Consider the following 19608-nt stretch of genomic DNA (forward strand, 5'->3'; position numbering starts at 1 on the left):
TAACATAGACACTCTCTTTACCTAGAAACACAGCCAGAGTTGTTTTTCTTATCAACTTGTGTTGTGTTGTCTATGTGTGTGTATTTTGCTGACTCCTAAATTTTCTTTGTCATTTTTACCAGAATGTTAATTGCAGACCTTTCTTGTAATAAACTCATTTTTTGAAAGTGATCTTAATGGATGCTCTCCCAAAGTATTAAGCAGTACTGTTTAGCCTATTCCAGTGTGTGAAAAGCTTTAGTCTTCCACTCCTGTATCAATTAAAAAAAAAAAGTATCTATCAGTATTTTTTACATTATAAGCATTGCAAAATGTGGTGGAATGGCTATTTTATGTATTACTGTTGTTGCTTGATAAATGTCTCCTCTATTGTAAACATGCATAGCTTTTGAAATAATTGATCTGGTAACCCTGGGTCCAAAAAGCTGGTAGGTCCTCTGGCCTGAGCTTTCCCATGGCCATCTCGAGAAGGATAGGTATATAACTGGCAGGGTCGCAGGGGCATCTTTTGTCTTCTTTAGTTATATGGCAATAGCTGGCTTCTGCCTATATGAAGATAAATTGTTCAACTGCAGAGATGTGACATTTATCCCTTAAAAAAGGTTAGGTTAAATTCCTTAGGCACCTTTACAAGACAGCTAAGAAACGCTCTTCCTTTTGCCCCTCTTTGAGAGAATGGCTCCCTAGCCTTTGGCACTGATAACTGGAAGGGGGTCCAGTGTATCTTCTGGTCGAGGATTTGAGCAAGGTTTAAAAAAGAAATCTCCTTTCCGATTTTATAAAGTTAGTTTGAGCAAAAGTCATCTGTCAGAAATTCTTTAACAGATGCTCATTTCTTTGACTGTTGTAATATCACTTACCTTGTCTATGAAAATTGAAAGGCAATTGTCAGAATCATAAATTTTTTTTACTTTTAAGTCACTTGGCTGCTTTTCATTGTTCATCATAAAATCAGGATTTTGACAAATTGGCCTTCTTTATTCAGTAATAGCATAAATAAGTTTCTGCATATGCACTCTTTGCCTCAGATCTGCACAAGCTCTCCAGGGAAAACATTTTGCTCCCATTTAAGTTGGATCCTTTCTTTTTGACCATCTTTCTCTTATGATGGAACTTACTGCTTTTCTCTGTAGCAAATGTCAGAGAGATTTCCAGGGCTTTTTGTTTAGTTTTGTTTCGTTTGGCACACTTTCTTTGCACTCTCAATGCACCTAACTTCAGTTCTTCTAGTTAGAGTTAGATGTTGGGGCAAAAGCACTCCAGGTATTGTCGTGTTAGCATGTAAACTAATTCCACAAATGTTTGCATGAGAGGTGTATTTCACATTCAAAGGAGTTTATTTGAGAAGAGCATCTTTGAATTCTGTCAGCCCTCCTTGGTATCAAGTCAGAATTTAGCATGAAGACAGGGGTACATCCTCCTTGCTTCAGGAAGCAAGCATTGTCTGCTTACCGTGTTTTTTGTCCTGCCCTGGTCTCCATTGCAACCCTGAAAATTCCTTCTCCAAAATTACCAAGGGCCATGTTATGAGCAGAGTTCCCAAAAGTCAGTGTCCCTCTCTCTTCTTTTAAAAGTGTCACGCAGCTCCTGGAAGGAACAAAATGTACCAGTGTCATTTTCTGTTCAAATAACTCTCCTACAGGAAGCATAAACTTCTCCTCTGGACCTGAACAAATATCTGTTGCCTTTAATGGAACTCTTTTTCTTGCCAGAACAGTAACCCCTCCTGATTTACTGTTCCATCTGTATGAAAAACCTGAGTGACCTAATTCTGCTTCCATTTTCTGTACTCGCGAGGACACTAAATGAGTCTCCTGCCGTTATGCAGTATTACATCTGTTGTTGTTTCGGGAAGTTAGAATCCTGAATCTCTTTATCACACTACCTGCTGAATCCCATTGATGGGAAGATGAAATTGTCTGGAGAGGAGCGTTATTTAAAATGAAGATTTCGATTAACTACCACCAGAACAAAAAGAGAAAATGTTCTACGTTCAAGGAGCCCCTCCTGTACCTTTGCAACCAACCCCGCCATGTGCTGCATCAAGTGCATGTAATTTTACTATGGGACCTACCTTTCCTCTTCTCCTGTAGTTTGTGTGTTGACACTTAGTACTTCTTGCTTAAAAGCAAGATTCTTTTGGGCTGGGGAATCTGAGATTCACTGGCAAATTACTAGGCCCTTTGGAGAAGCAGTGATTTCAGGAAGAAGAGCACCCCATCCCCAGCTCCCCAGCCACCCAACGCTCCATCCACCCCAGTCCCCACCTGTCCACCTCCCTCCTTCCCCTCTGCACTCCCCAACTCCCACACTCCCAGTTCAGTGTGATTTGATCTTTACACTGTCAGCCCAGTTGTCCTAAGATTATTTATTTAGTCCTAATTCCATAGTCCTTCAGAAGATTAAGGAAAATTCAACTCTTCCTCTAATTTAGCACCTGACCCACTTTGTCAAAGAGAGTTAACCAGAATACTAAGGGATAGTTTGAGTTCTGGGATATTCAAATGAAAAAGGTCTGCAGTAAATCCAGAACCAAGGACGCAGAGTAACCCAATCATTGGCCCTCATCTCACCCCACTAGAATATTTAATTTTCCTTTCGTATGGGCTTAATTCTACAAAAGTGAAATTGTTTCAGTTTAGCCTTTTTCCGTTTAAATTATATATCTGAAAAACATCTATAATGGATTTTTGTCTTAATACCCTAATTGTTAAGATGCGTCATCGGTTGCTGTATTTGGAGATTTGGGCTATGTGGATATTTAAGAAATTGAATTGGATAAATGAAGGAGATATTTGTTTCATACAGTGAAAAAAATAATAATTTCGTGAGTATCAATTGTAAAAGGAATGTGTAAGAAAGTTGGGAGAGTTTGAAGAATTTGACCAAAAGAGTAAATTGATGAAAATTTATTGTTGTTTGAACTAACGAATTTTTAGTCTGTTGCCTGGTTAAACTGTTTAAAAGTGCTATTATTTGTGTTGGTATGCATAGTTGAAATAATGTCGTGTTGACAGTGATGATACTAATAATAACACATTTTGATGATAAATCATTCAGTAAATCAGAATTAATAATGTGTATGTACCAAATAAAATCAGAATCCGTCAAAATATTATTTTCAGTAAAGTCAATGAAGAATAATGCATTTCCCTTACTATCATTTTTAAAGTTTTGAAAAAGATGACATTTTATTTTTGTCCCAAAGCAAACAACTGTTAAGTTTTTTAAAGCACCCATTTTGGTATTTGAGCTGTATGACCTATTAAGATATTTTGCATCATCTAAGTCACAGAAGGTTTTGCTTTTTCATGTTAATATACAGCATCATAAAGCTTGACAAAACCATAATATTAATTTTTAACAGAATCTTTAATTATCAACTTTTATAGTTGAGATCCAGGACAGGTTGCAGTTAGAAACTGTATTCGAATTATCTACGGTGTGATTGTGGTGGTTTTGGTGTCGGGCTAGTGAAGGTTCTAGTCTCGGTTCCCTCCTTCACGAGCACTGTGAAGTCTGCGTGTTTCTTAATATCTCCAAGCCTCAGTGTTCTCTTCAGTAAAATGGGACCCTGTCAACATTTACCTTACAGATTGGGGGAGGGGTGTGAGAGAGGGAGAATTAAATATAATGGTGCATTAAATGCAGCTAACTTAGTGCAGTTAATGTTAACTTAGTTTAACTTAGTACCTTTTTTATTACTATTCTTTCTTTGTTGAAGTCTCTTCCAAGATAGTTTTGCCCCAAATTTGGGGGAGAGGTAGTTCTAAAAGTAGATGTAAATAGCATGCGATTATTTGTAAGAATAGGATCCAGGTGAACTCTAAACCAGGCGTTTATATGGATAACAGGAATAATATCCCAAATGGATGAAGAAAGCGAGACGTCTCTTATCATCTATTCTGCCTTCATTATGACAGAACATTTACAGTTATATTTTGATAGTGTCTAAACTGAGAATCCACAGCAATCCTTTTCTAGAAACTCTGAGTTTTTAAATACCGTTTACTTTACCATTCTCTGCTGTCCCAAACCCGATTTTTAAAAATGCCTGATTAGCCTTTTCTTTTCTCAAGCAAGCACTGCTCGCAGAGGAAGTGGTTGTGGTTGGCAGGGCCCTGTCTGAATGTTTTGGGTCGGCTGATTTCTGTGGCCTCAGCACCTAAAACTGCTCCTGTTCACTCAGCTTTAACGGCCGTCGTCCTCTGCATCTTGGCAAGGAGGGCAAATGGCCGGGTTGCCTTAGGACAGAGCTGGAAGTGAGAAAGAAAACTCTTGTCTCAGCTCTGCGCCCTGGCTGGCTGGGCGTTTGGGAGCGAGGCAACTTTGCCTGTCTCTCATTTTCTCTCTGTTCAGAGCGAGCGATGGCACTTGAGTTTCTTCCTAGACGTCTTGTGAGCCTTCTTTCGTGGGTGTCAGAGCGAGGTTATGAAGGAGGCCAGAGTGTTAAGTGACATATAGCACCTGTCTGCATTAATGCAAAGGTAGCTTTGCTCTGTTTAACGTCAGAAAATCTAGTTGGGTGTCAGAAATTGAGGTATCAATCAGGTTATCGTTTATCATTTAAGATTAAATTGTAATGTGTATTCCCTCCCCTCCCCCATTTTATTATCTCCCCTAGACTTCAGGCTCGCATAGCTCATAGGATACAAGAACTGGAAAATCTGCCTGGCTCTCTGCCACCAGATTTACGAACCAAAGCAACCGTGGAACTGAAAGCGCTTCGGTTACTCAATTTCCAACGTCAGGTAATACCTTTTCCCCAGTGACTCTGAGATGTAGGAAATAAATGTAATTGTTGGAGAGTGTGATCTGTGGGTTTCCTTGAGTTTGTTCAGTCTTGTTATAAAGATACAAACTTAGTAAAATAGTGTATCTTTTAGACCAGCAGCATAGAGCTAAAAATAACGAAGATGAACTGCTTATTATTCTGTTTTGCTCTTCTTTATATCAGAGACAGTTTTTTCTTTTTGGTTTCCAAAGTCAGAGGTAAGGCATTTTGTTACCGTAGATGAAAGTTTGAGAACATAGCTCACGTTTGCCTTTATGCCTCCAAAGAAAAACAAGAAAGTGGTAGATTAGAGCGTCTTTGCAAACACAAATGTAAAATCCTACCCATGACTGTGACAATAATTTTAACAAATATGATAGCCACTCTACTGAATGAATAGCTCATCATTTATAGGAATACATAAAACTATGTTTTGTAACTGTTGGTTATTCATCAGAACCTAAGTCTGGAACCTTTGAGGACATCAGACCCACCCATTGGCTAATCAGTCAATTATTATCTGTTGTTCTCGCTATGGTTCTTAGTAGTCACTGATTAATAAAAGCTAGCATAATGATCTATTTTATAATTGCTAAATCAGTGGATTAGTGGAATGAAGTAGAGCTAATTTTCGCTTTGGTGAGTTTTGCCTTGTGCACCCAAAAGGTGCGGGTCTCCTGGTCCGCACGCTGCCTCCTTTAGTCAGAGGAGAAAAGGAGTGCTTCCCCGCCAGTCAGATGGATTTGTTTGGTTAAGGTCTCGGGGTGTGCAAAGTGAATTATTAATGAATGGAAGTAGTTTGGAAGTATTGAATTGCATGATTTGGTCTCTTGGAGAATGTGACTAAAATCACAGGGCCACCTCACTTGCTATTGTCATATGAACTTGGGAGCACATCTGCCTTATTGGTTATAATATCAGAAGAGGGCATCAGTGGTGGCAGGGTGCTGCTTGGCCATAGCTTTGTGAGAATAGAGTTCAGTGTAAATTCAAAAAGAAAGAAAGAAAGAAAAAGTCTCCGAGGTCCATTTACTTCTTTCTTATAGGTGGCTTCATAAAATGCATTGACAAAGTGTTTGATAAAACTTTGCTAAATAATTATTAACCAGTAATAAGATTATATTCAGATTAGCTCCACTATGCCAGACTCTTATTGATTTCTGATTTTTGCTTGATATTATTGAAAAATCTGTTATCTCTGAAGTTTCCCAATGAAATTAACTGTGATTGATGCTGATTTCAGATTCAATTGACTATAAAATAATAATTTTGATGTATATTCCCAATCCCCCACCCCCTACCACCACATAACATACAATATGCGTAAGATATTATATTTCTGATCCTTTCAAAGAAGTCCACAATATAGTATAAAATTTAAATATCTTGCAAAGAATATCATTGTTAGGAGTGGGAGGAAGCCAAACTAGTATTTCCCATCTTTTACATGGGGCTTGAATTAACATTGTTTGAGTATCTGCTGCTACTGTACACGAACAGGAAGTAATTCTTCTATTCTTTTTGCAGAGCATCATTAAAGTTAATCTTTAAACACAAAGAGAGTGTTATTATGGCACTTAAAATGAAGTAAAAAATTTTAAAAGCTTATTAACTAATTCGTATCATTAGAATAATTAAATAGAATGAATTTATTAAAAATCCAAGACCACATCTACCTTTTTTTAGTGTTATAGTGCTATCATTGCTCTTTTTATTTGAATTATTTGGAAATAAAACTCATGCCATCTCTGAAAACACCACATACCTTTGGCATGATTTAGTCCCTTCATTTACTAAAAGGCCAACTGTGGTGGAGAAGCTTGTCCAGTCCTCATTCTGTTCCACTACATGGGAAGGAGAGAAGGGCAGGGTCCAGGAGAGTGGCCTGCGTCTGGGGAGGCTCTCTAACTGCTCCCCTCTTGACAGCTGAGACAGGAGGTGGTGGCCTGCATGCGCCGGGACACAACCCTGGAGACAGCTCTCAACTCCAAAGCTTACAAACGGAGCAAGCGGCAGACCCTGCGGGAAGCCCGCATGACCGAGAAGCTGGAGAAGCAGCAGAAGATCGAGCAGGAGAGGAAGCGCCGGCAGAAGCACCAGGTACGTGGGCCAGGGATTGGGTGCCCTCGTGTTCACAGAGATGTCCAACTACGGAGTTGGATGGATTCATCCAATCCAACGACTGAAAAATGTACTGCTGCGGGCAGTGGGTACGTGAGGGAACAGAAAGGTTCCTTGGAGCTTATGTAGTCTCACCACATCATTTATAGACGAGGGAACTTAGGCCAAGCCAGGTAAATGGGTGACTTGCCAGGGTGACACAGATGAGCGGTAGCAGGATGAGCTGAAGGACGCTGCTTCCTAATTCCAGTCAGGCGCCATCTTCATAATCCCATGAGAAGCTGCTGACTGGGTGGGCATGGGGGTTTCCTGGAGCAAAATCCTGGGGAAAAGGAAAGAAGACAGCAAACGGTTTATTTTTATGACAAGCACAAGTATAGTAGCCTGGGCTTTTCAAGAGCCCAGCTGGAGGTTTCCCAGGGGCAGATATTTTAAAACATTCCTTTCTAGGGGTTTTGATGTAGGATTTGATGTGGTGTCATAATCCTATAAATTCTGTTTTTCTGTGCTTCATTTAGTGCCGAGCCCAGTTTTGTTTTGAAAAATGTTGGATTTTAGTGTAAATCAGGGTACATGTTTGCTCTCCTGTATTTAAAGTGTATGGTGGTTTTAACTTCCTATAAACCTATTTTGAGTCACAATTTCTAAGGTATTTAAGTTAGAGCAGAAGAAACATGACAGTTATGACATGATTCTCACTGGAAATATCCATATCCCTCAGGTTTATTTGAGAGGGATTTGCTTTAAATTTTATCATCACCATTTTGTAGGTCTCCCTTGATGTTTGATCTTTCAGTTTCCATGTGGCCACACTCTCCAGGTGTCAGAGGTTTCTCTGTAGCAGGCTGGCACCCAAGCAAACTTTGAGAGGCCGTCTTTCCCACCGGGCAGTAGCCCACACCTCAGCTCGGGAAACACACCAGAGCTCCTATCCCAAAACAGATTCTAGTCTCCCATTGTTGTTTAATGCACATTGAGAGTTTTCTTGGACTATTTGGAAGCTCATAGGACATTGGGAAATAGATTTTAAGTGTTCTTTTCTCCTCCCTTCGGATCCTTCAGGAATACCTGAATAGTATTTTGCAACATGCAAAAGATTTTAAGGAGTACCATCGGTCTGTGGCTGGGAAGATCCAGAAGCTTTCCAAAGCAGTGGCAACTTGGCACGCCAACACTGAAAGGGAGCAGAAGAAAGAGACGGAGCGGATTGAAAAGGAGAGAATGCGGAGGTTGATGGTAAGGGGCCCGCAGGAATCCAGGAACATGCTCCCCTCTCCTCTGCTTGTATTGAGAATGTTAAATATGCCGTGGCAGAAGGAGAGAGTAAAAGCTGCCTATCAAATATATTAATAAGTTCCTTTGAACTCCACAGGGATGGGGTAAAAACACCTTCTCTTTCGTAGACAATGCAGTGCCACAAATCTTGGGCTACTACTGATGAGTATAGTATTTCTCTGTCCTGGGGTGGCTTTGCTCTTCAGGTTATAGCTTCTCGCATAAAGGCAGGTACTGTGTTTTGCAGGAGTTTTGATAACCAGATCTGGAAGGATGAAAATGGCAGTTCTTTTTAAAATATTGTGTCTTTGAAACTGACACAAGTTGTTTTGAATGAATATCTCAGTAAGTTGTGTCTTGGAATCTAAGAATTCTCTTTTTTGAAGCCTCAGTACTTATCTTCTTTTTTTTGAGGAAGATTAGCCTTGAGCTAACATCCACCACCAATCCTCCTCTTTGTCGCTGAGGAAGGCTGGCCCTGAGCTAACGTCTGTGCCCATCTTCTTCCACTTTTTATGTGGTATGCCTACCACAGCGTGGCTTGACAAGCAGTGTGTGGGTCTGCCCCTGGGATCCGAACTGGTGAACGCTGGGCCACCAAAGCAGAACATGCAAACTTAACTGCTGCACCACCAGGCTGGCCCCTTCTTTTTTTTTTAATGGCAGAAATTTTTCTCTAACAGTGTAAAAAGTGATTTTTAAATTAATTTTAAAATGTTGCTTTTTTTGGTTATAGCCATGTCATTGATAAAGGCTATTCATGAATCATTACATTTGCAGTATTATTTTTTAATGAATATATAAACACAGAAGGGATTGGGTTATATCATTGGCCTGCATATTTGGTTTTATTGATCATTTAATTTTGGAATTGAGCCTCAAAGTACACTAGATTTTGGAAAAGAATGTGTGATCTCTAATGATAGGAGACTTACAGATTCTATCTGGGACATAATGCCTGAGTATTGGATGAAGATAAAGTCATTAACTTCAGCCCATAATTATGTCCCTGGAAAATTCCACGTGACACTGTCTTCCTTGCTGGTATTACGCTTTGCATTTTGTTTTCATTAATTTTTTGGAGTCCAGAGAGTAAACACCATATTTTAAAAGGCTCTATGTCCAGGTCCTACTAAATTTTAACCATCTTCTCCTGCCTCACTTTTTTTGGGAGGGAGGGAACTGTCCAAGAGATTTCTAACCAGCTCAGGAGACCCTTTTATAGTAATCTGAGCAGTAAGCAGTCAAATTTGTGTGATTTGACTGAAGTGAAACTATATTAGAACTTCAGTAACAGATTGGTTTGACACTAATGACTAGGCATGTGCAAATCATTAATTTTTGCAATTAAATGATGGAATATACAGATAACAGAGAAACTGAAGTTTTTTTTATCACTCTTTCTTCAAGTGAGATCAACCATAACCAAAAGCAATTAGAGTCATAATAGCGTTTGAGGTTCCTGCTCATCCACGGGGCAGACAGCAGCTAGACTGAGGGATGAAACTGCTGTCACTCGGGCAGATGCTGGAGTGACACCCCTGGACTGAAGAGCCTAAGCTTTTCTGTAATGGAGTTGCCTCTTGAAGATTTTATAGCACGTTTCTTTTATGCTGCATTGCACGAGGAAAATATTTTTTGAGATGTCCTTTTATTGGGACGTATAAAAAAGATTTCTCTTGAAATGGCTCAGAGTACATCAGAGTTTTTATTCCACTTAACCTCATAATGTTGCTTAATGGGAGGTAGAGGTGGGAACTATTGTGTCTGTTTTATTGCTCAGCAGTGTCAGACTGCAGATCCTAAATGACTTGTCTCCAGTCACCTAGGCCCATAATGCAGTGCAGATCTGTGACAAAAATCCCCCAGATTTGACCTTTCCTATCAACCACAGGGTTTGTAATGCTTTTAAGTATAAGAAGTTATTCGTTCAAAGCCCATTTGATTCGTTGCCTTTGGAAATGCTTATTGAAATGTTTATGGGTGAAAAGATACTATGTTTAGAATTTGCTTTATGACAATCCAGTTTGGGGTTGTGGGGAGGAGTGGGGCAAGGGCAGCAGTGAAACAGGGTCACCACGAGTTAATTTTTGTTGCTGGGTATTGGTTATATGAGACAGTATACTGTTCTTTCCACTTTTGATTATATTTGAAAATTTCCAAAATACAACGTTAAGAATAAACTTCAGATGATGAATCGTCAAATGTTAACATTTTTTGTGCCATTAAAGAAACACAGAAGAACAAAGAGTCGACTCAAAGTCCTTTCTCCCATCACATAAATAGTGTGGCTATGTGTCCTGATTTTGCAATGGACCTCGGTGTCCTGGGACGTGGGCATCACCCTTCCACGTGCGCCCCCAGTCCAGACGGTGTGCAGGAACTCCTGCAGCCTGGATCTTTTGGTTTGCTGCACTCACCACCAGTCAACGTTCAGACAATCGGCAGTGGGGAATGAGTGGAAAAAGGTGTTGTCTGCAAACTTTTATTACGCTCTGATCATGCTCTTCTTTCCTTAATAGGCTGAAGATGAAGAGGGCTATAGAAAACTGATCGATCAAAAGAAAGACAGGCGTTTAGCTTACCTTTTACAGCAGACAGATGAGTATGTGGCCAACCTGACCAACCTGGTTTGGGAGCACAAGCAAGCCCAAGCAGCCAAAGAGAAGAAAAAGAGGAGGAGGCGGAAGAAGGTGAGTGCCCTCGTGGTGGCGGCTGACTTGGGGGTGTATGGTCAGGGACCAGCTTAAGGCATGTGCTGCTCTGTGATAAATACTCCTTACTACCCTAATGGAAGATTTATATTATTGAATTGCAGTAATTGCTTATATAAATGGGCATGGCACGAAAGAGTTGATTGGGCTTACTAGACGACGTATCTGATGAGGACATAATGGATAGGATGTACTAAACGCAAACAATTCAGTCCATACTTGGTTGTTTCATACTGTATTTGAAAATTAAGTACCCATGCTGAATAGGAAGAGGAAAACCATGGATGCAAATAAATGTTTGCTTAAGTGTAATGCCGTTGTGCTGGGGGACGGCTGAGTTAAGAAACTGGAATGAGCATTAAGAAGAAAATGCAGTGTACAGATTAAAGAAGCCAGAGGAACGTAGAAGAGATAGCTTTGGGATGCTTTTGGAACCTATTTCAGCCTGTTTCTTTGGACAGACAGTGATGCCAAAATTGTTCATTCACTTGGGCTGCCCTGCTGTCACACTAAGGTAGGTGTGCAGAAGGTTTTAGGTAATTACAGAAAACAATAGTCTTAGGTAAAATGTCTGCTAATTATCATGAGAAGTGAAGGGTAAGATTTCGAATCTCTGCTCTGCAAGCATTATATCTCAATTCAAGGGTAACCTGCTGAGTGGAGACCTGTGCGTATAGAGCCTCTTTGAGGCTTCAGTGGTCTGGTAATTCAGTTCTTGGATGCTATTTTGTTTTCAGGATAAATTCTAATTGGGCTGGGTGCAAACATCAACAGGAAGTCTTCGTCAGAGTTGTGAAGATCGAGGACGGGTAGCATTTAATCATTTATTCTCCACACTGAATAATTGAACAAAATGTTTCTCAGAAAATAATTAATTTCATGGCTCCTGAATTCTCATACCTGTTTCATAATTAAGGAGGAGGAATAAATGATTGAGAAGGCGCCTTCTTGCACCTGATTTCTTTAGTGTAAGATAGCTTCCCTCATTGTGAAGATGAACGAGGGATGACGCAGGGCTTGGATTTAGACATTTCGTTGGTGAGGAATACCTCATTTTCTTGTCAAGGTAGCATTATAGGCTTTGCAAAATTCCAGCTCCCAATTCCTGACTTAAAGAGACGTTTTCAGAGTTTAGTGCAGAGCACATAGGCAAAAAGATACAATTCTGTAATATTCCGTAAGTGGACCCCATTAAGTAGCAGTTGTCGTTTTTCCTAATCCAGAGGTGTACTTTGCAGAGGTTGCCACAAAAACATTACTGTTTGTGTTTTTCGTACTAATGTTCATATTCTACATTTCTTTGTGATTTAAAGCCAGTGGCCCAGATTTGAGCTTCTGGCTTGCAATTAACAGATTCCCGCCATGGTGTAAGATTGTTACATCATCACAGGCAGAGAAAGATAATAATTGAGTGATAAAGAGAATGCCTTTATTTTTATGTTCGTCTGTACAGAGCAAGAACCTGTCATAATGTTTTTCATGGTACTTCCAACTGTACATGATCTCTAGATTGGCTCTCTACTTCCAAACCCTTGCCTTCAGGTTTGCTAAGAGCATTTTATTCTTTCTATTTCATGCATTCGCTCAACAATATTAACTGAACACTTACTCTGAGCTTGCAGTGTGCTAGATGCTGGGGGAGAGGGTGCAATGGTGAGGAAAAGCATGCTTTAATCAGAGAGAGACAGATATTAATCAAATATGCACCTAAATATATAATTATAAACTGTGGTGAATGCTGTGAAGGAAGACTGGGAGTCAAATCGGGGATGGGGCCTGATTTCTTGGCCAACAATAGATACCAAAGTGACTCCAGTCTGACTGGTGGATATCTCTGGGCGTCTCCCATTCTCACATGATTGAATGTACAGAATTCTGACTTTGTGATCAGCCCTCTACCTCTTTTCGGTCATGCTTTCAGGGTGAAAGCCTGAAAGTGCTCCCTGCCCTCAGCAGGACTAAGGGGGACAGGCTGTGTTTCCTTCCTGGGCCGTCTTGATGGGAGAAATGGCATAAAGAAGGAAAAAAACAAACTGGGCCCCTTCCTGGTCCTTCCTGAAAATTGTCTCTTTCACCAGGCTTTGAGACTTAGTCAAAGTGAATTACCCAATTCCAGATGCACCTTTATTCAAGTGCAAAGACAATGGGTGCTTTCAAAAGCTGATTACTTGATGCTTTGGGTTCTCTGTAGTTCTCCCCTCCATTAGAGTGAATGATTGAGAGTTGCTTGTTCCAGCCTCTCTGTCAGGGAAGGAAACTACCTCCAGAAGCTTAAAAATTCTATGCATCCCTTTCAGTATTTTCCCATAGAATGGACTATTATGCTGTTCCTATCTGCAGTTGTTTTTTGTTTGTTTGTTTGTTTTAATTAAGTAAGGCACCAATGAATCTTTGTTTTGAGAAAACCTTTACCCAGTGGACTAAAAGCATTGAGCTGGGAGCAACATATGTAGGACAGCTAAGCCTCAGAGAAGTCTAAGAACTATGCTGTTCAAGATGAGTATGGTTGACCTTGTAATTTAATTGGGAAAGGGTTACTTTTTACTTTGTGTTAAACTAGTGTATGATTTTTTTTTTTTTTTAAATTGCCCCAGTGTAAGAGAGAAGGCCATTTTCTTTCATGGAGAGCTTATTGTGTTGACTTGTTGTTGGTGAATAATAGAGTGGGTTTCCTGTAACCTGTCATGACCTTGTTTAATTTTTCTCTTCTCAACATTAGAGCCATTTCTATGAAGTGTACATTTATAAATCATTCTGAAACTTCTCGTTCTCAGCCTGGTCTTCCATTAATGCCCTTCAAATGGAAGAAAAAGAAGTAAACCATATGTATCTACTTAAGTGTTAGAGGGGGCATAATATTTCAAGGATTGAAATATCTAATTATGTGAAACCCGTCTCTGCAGGGTGATGGCGTGAATGCGCTATTATGTGCACTTAGCATGACCTTGAGGTCTCGGTCCTCTGCCGTGATTATTCTCTAACATCTCCTGGGTAAATACAGGATAAAAAAGGGTATGGGGCTACGTAAAGCTATCAGGATGTGTACAAGTAGGATTGAACATGCTAAATTAGAAAATCGGACCCCTGTCTAAATCATGTTAGCACACCACCTTTTAAATTCATGCTGCATAAGAAAGCAGATCCTACTGATTTGCTCTTCTTCCCTTGTAAGATATTTCATTAAAAGCTCTACTACCTTGGCCGTCAGTCTCTTGATCTGTGAGAAGGTGAGAGGAACAGTACCCACATCGTGGATTTGTTGTGAGGATTACATGGGAAAGTTTGTCGAAAGCATTTAGAACACTCCCTGGCACCTAGTAAGTGCTCAGTAAATATTAGCTATTTTATCGAGCAATTCTGTGGTATAAATGTAGCCTCAGGATTGTTGAAATGTGGTTATAGGTTTTTTGGAAAATAAAATCTTGTTTTTTCCCCTTATTGTGTATTCCCTGGGGTGTTGAGCAAATAAATGGCCACCATTTTTTTCTAGTTGGGGATCCATTAGATATTATTAGGTAGGATGTCCTTTAGGACAATGACAGGTTCTTTGACTATTGAGGCAGCAGTGGGAGAGGAGGATTTGTTATTTCTGGTAGACTCTGCTTACCTCTCCCTCCCAAGCTCCTACGAAGAGAATTTTCTGGTTATGTGGCCTCAGGTGGTTCCTGGTGATAATAAGGTATTTCTTGCAGGGCTTTACAGTATATTTTTCCTTAAGCTGTGACTCGAAGCCCTTGCCACCCTTCCCAGCCTACAGCTTCGAAGTCTAGTCATTTCAAGGGTTCAGCTTCTCAAGCTGTTGACTTCAGGCCAAAAATAAATATTTTATTCCCTTTTCCAAATCTTTCAGTGAGGTGTATACCAGCAGAACTATGCCCTTGTTATTTATTTGTGACATTTCCTGGAAACCCACGATACCAATGGGAACATCCTCAGACACCCATGGGTGAAAGCTGTGCCAGCTATCTTTTTCATCGTGGTGTTTGGTTTTCTTTATGAAAGTTCTTTTTTTTTCTCTCTCTCTCTCTCTCATCAACCACTATTGTAAGTAAATCTTAGAACCGGGATGTTCTGGAGGGAGAAACTTTCTCGCATAGTTTATTGATCAATATAGTGGTAGGAAATGTGCTTTTATCCTTTTTTTAGCTATCAAAACATCAGAAAAGCCTCTTGGTAGAATTTTCAATGAAAAGAGCGTTAAAGGCAAAGTAATAATATTGCTGAAACATTTGTTTTAAATTCGAGTTACTCTCTGATTCATCTTAGTTCTTTTGTCCGTTTTCCCCAGAGATCATGTAATTTATTACAACTCCTCCAGAAGGAGATTTCCATAGGTAAAAGAAAGGTCTAAGGTAATTCTGGGCATTTGAGTATAGCCTGTTGTAAGAGTGGATGAACACAATGCCACAATGATTAGATTTATTTGATTACTTCAGTGTCGAAATGGGTGAAGCCAGAGGTTTGGATCAAAGTCTTGCTTAACTGGATTGACCAGTTACTTGAGTCAAAATGTAAGAATTGGTTTTCTCTGCAAGGCACAACCGAAGTAATATGCAATTGCCTGTTAATTTGATATTCTTGGGTATTTTTTATGGCCTGATCACCTATCTTAATGCTCAAAGGTCCACTTAAATGGCAGTAAAAATAACCCAAGTGGTTTCTGAAAGCTTAGGTTTCCATCCAAGCAGAATGAGTCTTTAAGATGCCAGCACATTTGAATGTTATTTCAGCATATTATAACAAATAATGGGACAAATAATGCTGTGGGACAAAATGCATTCACTTGATTATATAGATTGTAAAATATTTGGTATAAAACTATTTCTTTCCAACATGAGGCTGTTTGTGGCCTATAGTGTGGTAATCTCTACTAAAGTGCCCCACTGAAGTCTATTTTCTTGAGTTCAGCTTACGCAGGATTTTCATGTTTAGGGGATTCCTTTGACTCCTCACCTCTGCCATTAATTCTTTTATATAGCTTCTGCAGGGAAGATGGGTAGCCAGGCACATAACTTTGTTCGTGAACATTCCTAAATGGAAGGTATAAATTGACACTGGCCTTGGAGATTGGGAACCCGAGTTGTCTCTAGTCATGAGTAATTTGTTTCATATCCCCTTCCGTGACCAGGCTAATTACACTCCTCCCTCCCTCCATGAGCATAATTAGTTCCAAACTTTTTGCAGGTGAGAAGTAGCCAGTACAAAGTTCCTTCAAGCCTGATTAATGGATGCACTGCGGTGTTTTGTTTGTTTGTTTGTTTTAATCAATGGCAGTAAGCTCAGGCATCAGTGGTAATATTGATAGGATGTGTTTGCAGTCCCACAGTATGGATAACTGTATGCGAAACTTACTCAGGCAGTGTGAGACGTGCTATCTTCGGCCACATCAGCACCAGGCCATTTCACCAGGTGCTCAGAAACAGGCCAAGGTTACCTCAAGTGGGAGCACCAATCACAATCAGTTGGGAGTTAATCTTGAGCCAAAAAAAGGGGAAAATGTTTGTTGGTGGGGAGAGGAGAGGATAAAGCACCAGTTTGATGTGAGAACATGGATTTATGAAGCACACCAGAGACCGTCACCAAACTGGAAGAATCTAGAGCATGAAGGAAGAATATGACATCTTCTGCCATAGAGTAGACTGCCACCTGGCTTCTGCCTCATATAATGTAGCCTAACTGGGTGTAAGCTCAGGGCATGTGAAAGAAGTCTCATAGAGCAGTTCTAAGAGGCATTATGTGTGTGTTCTTAACTATTTTATGACTTGCAAATATATTGGCACCTAATTACAATAATAATAATAATTCATTGAGCATATGCTAATGGAAAAGCATTGTTCTTGGTGATTGCATTCATTCATTCACCAAATATTTATTTAGTGCATTTTATGTGCTGGGCACCCTTTTAACCCTGACCTCATAACCTTATGAAGCAGTTTTCAGACAGTGCTACAGCCAATCTTATATAGTCATAAAATAGCCCTTGGACTATCATTGATCCTTTTACGTTGCGGAGACTGATGTTTGCGGTATATGTTACATGTCACATTGGATTGCACGTATTGAAAGAGTGAACCAGCCCTGCAGCAGACTTAGGAGATAGGCACTGTTACTGTCCCTGCTTTACAGGAGAGGGAACCAAGACACAGAGAACATTTGCCAAAGATCACACAGCTCAGGTCTCTTGCACTTAGTGACAGAGCTGGGATTCAAATGCAGGTCATCTAATTCCAGAACCAAGTTTTTTAAATCTAATATTACATTGCCTCTCGAATTTGATGCCTAATGGAATTTTTAAAATTAGTTTAGAGGATTTTAAGTAATGGAAGGGCCTGATTAGGAGGCAGTTTTCAGATAACACTCTAGCTAGTCTATAACATATTCATGGAAGAGTTGTCCTTTAGAATAGTTTTGATTCTATTATTTGTGGTCCTTCAGGCTTTTTAATGTACTATTCATTGAAATGGTGATCCACTTCTACTTGCTAGATATTGGAAATTGGCTTATTCATTGTCTCATTTGATTTTCTTTGCTGGCCAAATTTGTAGCTTATTTCTGATTTGTATGGAAAGAATGGCGGGATTAATTGACTTCCTCCCATTAATTAAAACAGTGGTCTGAGTATAGTGCCTGAGAATTCCAAAAATGGAAACTTCAGGGGCTGGTAGTGGGGATGGTTTCTTTTCTGAGCTGAGGGACTCTGCCATTGTTTCCTGTTTCCCTAGCCTACACGTAGGGCCTGGCGCTTTTCGAAGCCAGTCACTCCTTTTGAGCTTGTAAACATTTTCTCTTTGGGGTGGCATAAATGGAAAATCAAATTCTTGGGAAATCATAACCAAAGGGAGTATTTCATCTCCTGCTCTTTGATAAAAGCTACATTTTTGAAGACCTATGCTTTGGCATACATACATACATGTATTTTTTGTAAGAAAATTATAAAAGAACTTCAAAAATCACAAACATTTATGAGAACTGCTTTTCTTCGGTATGGACAAAAGGCTAGATTTTAAACATTAAACGTTTTCTATACAAGCTATTTTGTCAAGAGACAATTGAGTTATTTTCATAGAAAGCAAAAATGTATTATACGATCAATGCCTTAAATAAACAAAGTGGAGTTAATATTGATTCTGTATCATTATATATATTTTTAATTAACTAAAGGGCCCAGGGGAGGAAAGCTCATTTTCTTTAATGTCTTGATAAAGGAAATGACTAAAGTTTTTTTTTTTTTCCTCATCGTACTGCTCAGAAGTAGTGTAGGTTTCCAGCAGTAACTTTAAAATAAGGTATTCTGTAAAGGGGTTGTTAAGTATTTCACTTGTCAAAGAGGCTGTTACAAGTGTAAAAAATTTTAGACTATTTGTATATATTATAGATGAGACTCTCTTGGGTATGTACAAAATGTGACATAATCTTAGCTTTTCATTTAGGCTGTCTCTGAGACGCATCTAGAGATTAATGGACTAAGATAGTGGAATATTCAAAAAATGGCAGATGACAGAATTTTTCATGAGATCACAGTATCTGCACCAAATTTCCCCACATACGCACTGTGGAAATGCTATATATTATGAAAGCTAATTAGGTAGAAGGAAAAACATTCGGAGAAGTCACAGAATTTTGTATCCTTTTGTATTTTTATGACCCAAGAGTGGTCCAGAGTTTATTCCTGATGGACAGTTTTCAAAAACTTGCCGAGGGAATGGGAAAGTAGAACTGATTATGTCAGGATTTGTCTTCAAAGTGCCAAACATGAGAAGAACATTTCAGATTCTGACCTCTCTCTAGATGCTGCCATGTCTTAAGCTCTTTGGGTCCTGGAAGATGCAAATCTCTAGTGTGCTGCTGTTGATTCACATCTGGATTTAAATAACTCTCTGCAAGTTGCTAATAAAATATATACTTTGTCTTAGATAGTGAAGAGAAATAAAAATCAAAGGCATTTGTACTAAATCTTTGTTAGATGATCCTAAGTAGTAATGAAGTACTGTCATACCCCAGAGTAACCATGAAACCCTTGCTATACCCATCTTCTTGGTTTACACATAACATTTGACATTGGTGTTTTACAGAAGGCTGAAGAGAACGCAGAGGGAGGAGAGTCTGCCCTGGGACCAGATGGAGAGGTAAGGGAGTTTGGACCCATCTCTACTGTCTTCTGCTGAATGAGTCCCTGCCGTACTTTGTAGCACCGGTCTCTGTGTATACTAATTTTATTTTTACTCAGCTATTCATTTTTAAGTAAAAACAGTACATTAGCATAGTAGGAAATTAGAATAGTATAAAAGGGATACACTGAGAAGTAATCTCCTTCCATCTCAGACTGGCAATCAACTGATGTTAAGCTTCTTGTGTACCATTCCAGAATTTTCTATGCACATATAAGCATATGTTTATGAATACATAGAATGTGTAAAACTCTTAAGTGATTCTGTAATTACATTTTCCCAGTAAATGATACTGAAGCATAAAATATGAACCAGTTTCCTTAGTTTATTACTAATTTGGAATTATAAAACTCCCTAAGCCAAACAATTTACATATTTGGTTACCTTATTTTTTGACATTTCTGTAGGCTTACAATATAGCTTCTATTTGTAGATTCATCAGCATATTCCTAAATTTTATTTCCTAGTATTTCCAATATTCTCCAGAATCATGAGAATACAATTATTTATTTATTGGATTTTATTTTCTTCTCTGAAAACTCAAAGTTCTCTGCCC

The 19608-nt window shown here is 39.3% G+C and overlaps 1 protein-coding gene across 6 annotated transcripts in view; it reads left to right on the forward strand.

Annotated features, from left to right (window-relative positions):
- Positions 1 to 19608, forward strand: part of SMARCA2 (SWI/SNF related BAF chromatin remodeling complex subunit ATPase 2) — a 166781-nt gene that overhangs the window by 33010 nt on the left and 114163 nt on the right. For all 6 annotated transcript variants that reach the window (XM_044756940.2, XM_070495812.1, XM_070495813.1 and 3 more), the window contains exons 6-10: positions 4625 to 4751; positions 6701 to 6874; positions 7958 to 8131; positions 10693 to 10863; positions 18957 to 19010. In XM_044756940.2, the coding sequence (XP_044612875.2) occupies positions 4625 to 4751; positions 6701 to 6874; positions 7958 to 8131; positions 10693 to 10863; positions 18957 to 19010 (700 nt within the window). The remainder of the gene's footprint in view (positions 1 to 4624; positions 4752 to 6700; positions 6875 to 7957; positions 8132 to 10692; positions 10864 to 18956; positions 19011 to 19608) is intronic.

The sequence above is a fragment of the Equus asinus genome, chromosome 23, assembly GCF_041296235.1.
Source record: "Equus asinus isolate D_3611 breed Donkey chromosome 23, EquAss-T2T_v2, whole genome shotgun sequence".
In the NCBI taxonomy this organism is placed as follows: Eukaryota; Metazoa; Chordata; class Mammalia; order Perissodactyla; family Equidae; genus Equus; species Equus asinus.